This window comes from Wickerhamomyces anomalus, assembly GCF_001661255.1.
Source record: "Wickerhamomyces anomalus NRRL Y-366-8 unplaced genomic scaffold WICANscaffold_37, whole genome shotgun sequence".
Taxonomy (NCBI): Eukaryota; Fungi; Ascomycota; class Saccharomycetes; order Phaffomycetales; family Wickerhamomycetaceae; genus Hansenula; species Hansenula anomala.
This window is the reverse complement of record NW_017567146.1, coordinates 1-2,317: the sequence shown is the minus strand read 5'-3', so window position 1 is coordinate 2,317 and position 2,317 is coordinate 1. Positions and strand designations below refer to the sequence as shown.

The window sequence follows — 2,317 nt, the reverse complement described above, 5'->3', positions numbered from 1 at the left end:
AATAGAACATCGGAATTACCTAATATACACACAGTAGAGGATATTCTGTCAGGTTAAAACCACGAATAAAATAAAACAAGTGATCATTAAATCAACATCAACTAGAAACAATGGCTGTCACAAGAAACTCCAATAGAAGAAACACCTCTTCAACCTCTTCAACCTCTTCAACCTCTTCAACAACTAGAGTAACCAAAACCAGAAAACCAGCCAGAAAAACCAAGGCTAATCCTCGTGTTACAGCAATTGAAAACAATATTTCTGCATCACATGCTGCATCAACATCTGAAAACACACCAAACTCAACCACTTCAGAAGAAAATTTTTCAACAAATGGTGTTCAACAAGCTGCATTATCTGCACAAAATGAAAATTTTTCTAGTTCAACTGAAACGGACCATGAGACAAATGGGTCAAATCAAAATCGCACTTTTTTCCCACCACCTGGATTACCTCAACCAAATTCAGCACCATTGTTTCCTCCAGGTTTATCAGCACCTTCATCACTTCCACCGGGTTTATCTAATAATACACAACATGGAACCAATAGCACAACTTCAAACACTAATGCTGCTACTAATGTCCTCAATTCAATGGATCCACAAACACTTGCTCAACTATTACAGTTACTTCAAACTGTTCAACAACCTCTGCAACAACAAAATCATGTATCTGATCAAGTGCAATTTAATGATATAATGATGAATTTTGAACAAACAACCATCAATAACATGAAAATAATGTTCAATTTACCAGCATTTGAAGAATTTAAATTAAAAGATGATAAAGTGAATGATTCACCCATCAACATCATTACAACATTGAAAGATAAATGTTTCAAACAAATTCCAAATGGGTTTTCTCAAGCGTGGTACTATTGTCTTGTGAATAAATTGCCAACATCAGACACAGAGTGGTTAAACTTACCAAATCCATTCTATACACCACTGGACATCAACACCATTACAAAATTATATCCAGCTGCATATGAAATTATCAACAAGCATCTCATTACCACCTTATCATCAACCTTGAATTTTCAATATTTATACAACAAGTTAGGAAGAGACACACATCCTTCCAAAGCACAAGAATATTTGGAACTAGTTGCAACAGTTCATGTACCAAATGTTATACATCCAATTTACAACTCTGCAGTGAAATTGACCAACAATTTTGAAATTCCAAATGACTTCCTAAGTTTTCTCAAAAGTAGAGAAAAATCCATTGAAGAATTCAAAACCAAACACCAAAACAATCTGGTTGCTGCCTTGGAAACAGTGATCACTTTAATGCTGTTTAATCAGGAAAGAAAATTCTTCCCTGAAAGTGACAAATTTATTTTGAAATTCATTAAAAGCATATTTCATGAGAAAGGAGAAATCACATATGGACTGTTGTTGGAGAAATTTTTGCATGAAGGGAAAGAAAATGTGTTGAATGTCAACAGAAACAATGACATGGTAAAGATCAATACAGTACAAGTGGATTTTGAAACACCTGTTAGCTATGATAAAAGTCAGAACAAATCACGTCAATGGAGTTCAAAGTTTAGTGATCAAAAACCAGCTTCATCAACAACAAAACCATTTACCAATCCCAAGTTTGCAAATTTGATAAGAACTGAAGGTCCTGAAAGTGGAAATTATTTTAAGTATTATCACAGCATACCATCAGATATAGGCCACAGTTCAATTGGGGATAAAGAGCCATATTGTCATCATTGTGGTATTAGACATGAAATAAATCAACATGTATTTGATTTAACTGGAAAAGTTTCATCACTTGAAAAGTTTCAAAAGCAACTCACTCAACTCCTCAAGTATAAACCTCAGGGACATCAAGAAACAATTGCTAAAACATTAAAGCTCATTAATGAGAACAAATAGCAACTAAATATTGTTAACACCAATGACATCCCAATGATAGATTCATCAACATCATCAAATACAACCACATCACATACTTCACATACTGAAACAGAAGATAGTATCACAATCATCAACAACAACAATGAAACAGATGACTTGCATCAACTACCAACAATTGAATCTAACAAATTTCAATCAGAAGCTGAGTCCAACAACACCAGATTCATACTGGACAGTGGTGCTTCTGTTTGTGTTACAAATGATGAAAAGATCATTGACAATTTGGAACCTTGTTTAATACCAATCAAGTTGGCTGATGGATCCATAATAACAGCTGATGGACAAGGAACATTGAAATTTCAGAACAAGGATCTCAAATGTGTGTACATTAATAAGTGTGAGAGCTACAACTTATATCAATCGTTGAATTATTGAAAACTTGACTT

The 2,317-nt window shown here is 33.9% G+C and overlaps 2 protein-coding genes across 2 annotated transcripts; both read left to right on the top strand.

Moving 5' to 3' along the window:
* Positions 1-110: 110 nt before the first annotated feature.
* On the top strand, positions 111-1,889 carry WICANDRAFT_65904 (uncharacterized protein; the record flags this gene model as incomplete). Its single annotated transcript, XM_019184017.1, has 1 exon — positions 111-1,889. One exon carries the CDS (start codon positions 111-113, stop codon positions 1,887-1,889), a length of 1,779 nt encoding a protein of 592 aa, XP_019035839.1.
* Positions 1,890-1,922: 33 nt separating this feature from the next.
* WICANDRAFT_65903 (uncharacterized protein) lies at positions 1,923-2,306 on the top strand (the record flags this gene model as incomplete). Its single annotated transcript, XM_019184016.1, has 1 exon — positions 1,923-2,306. The coding sequence occupies one exon, from the start codon at positions 1,923-1,925 to the stop codon at positions 2,304-2,306; it is 384 nt and encodes a 127-aa protein (XP_019035838.1).
* Between the last annotated feature and the right edge of the window lie 11 nt (positions 2,307-2,317).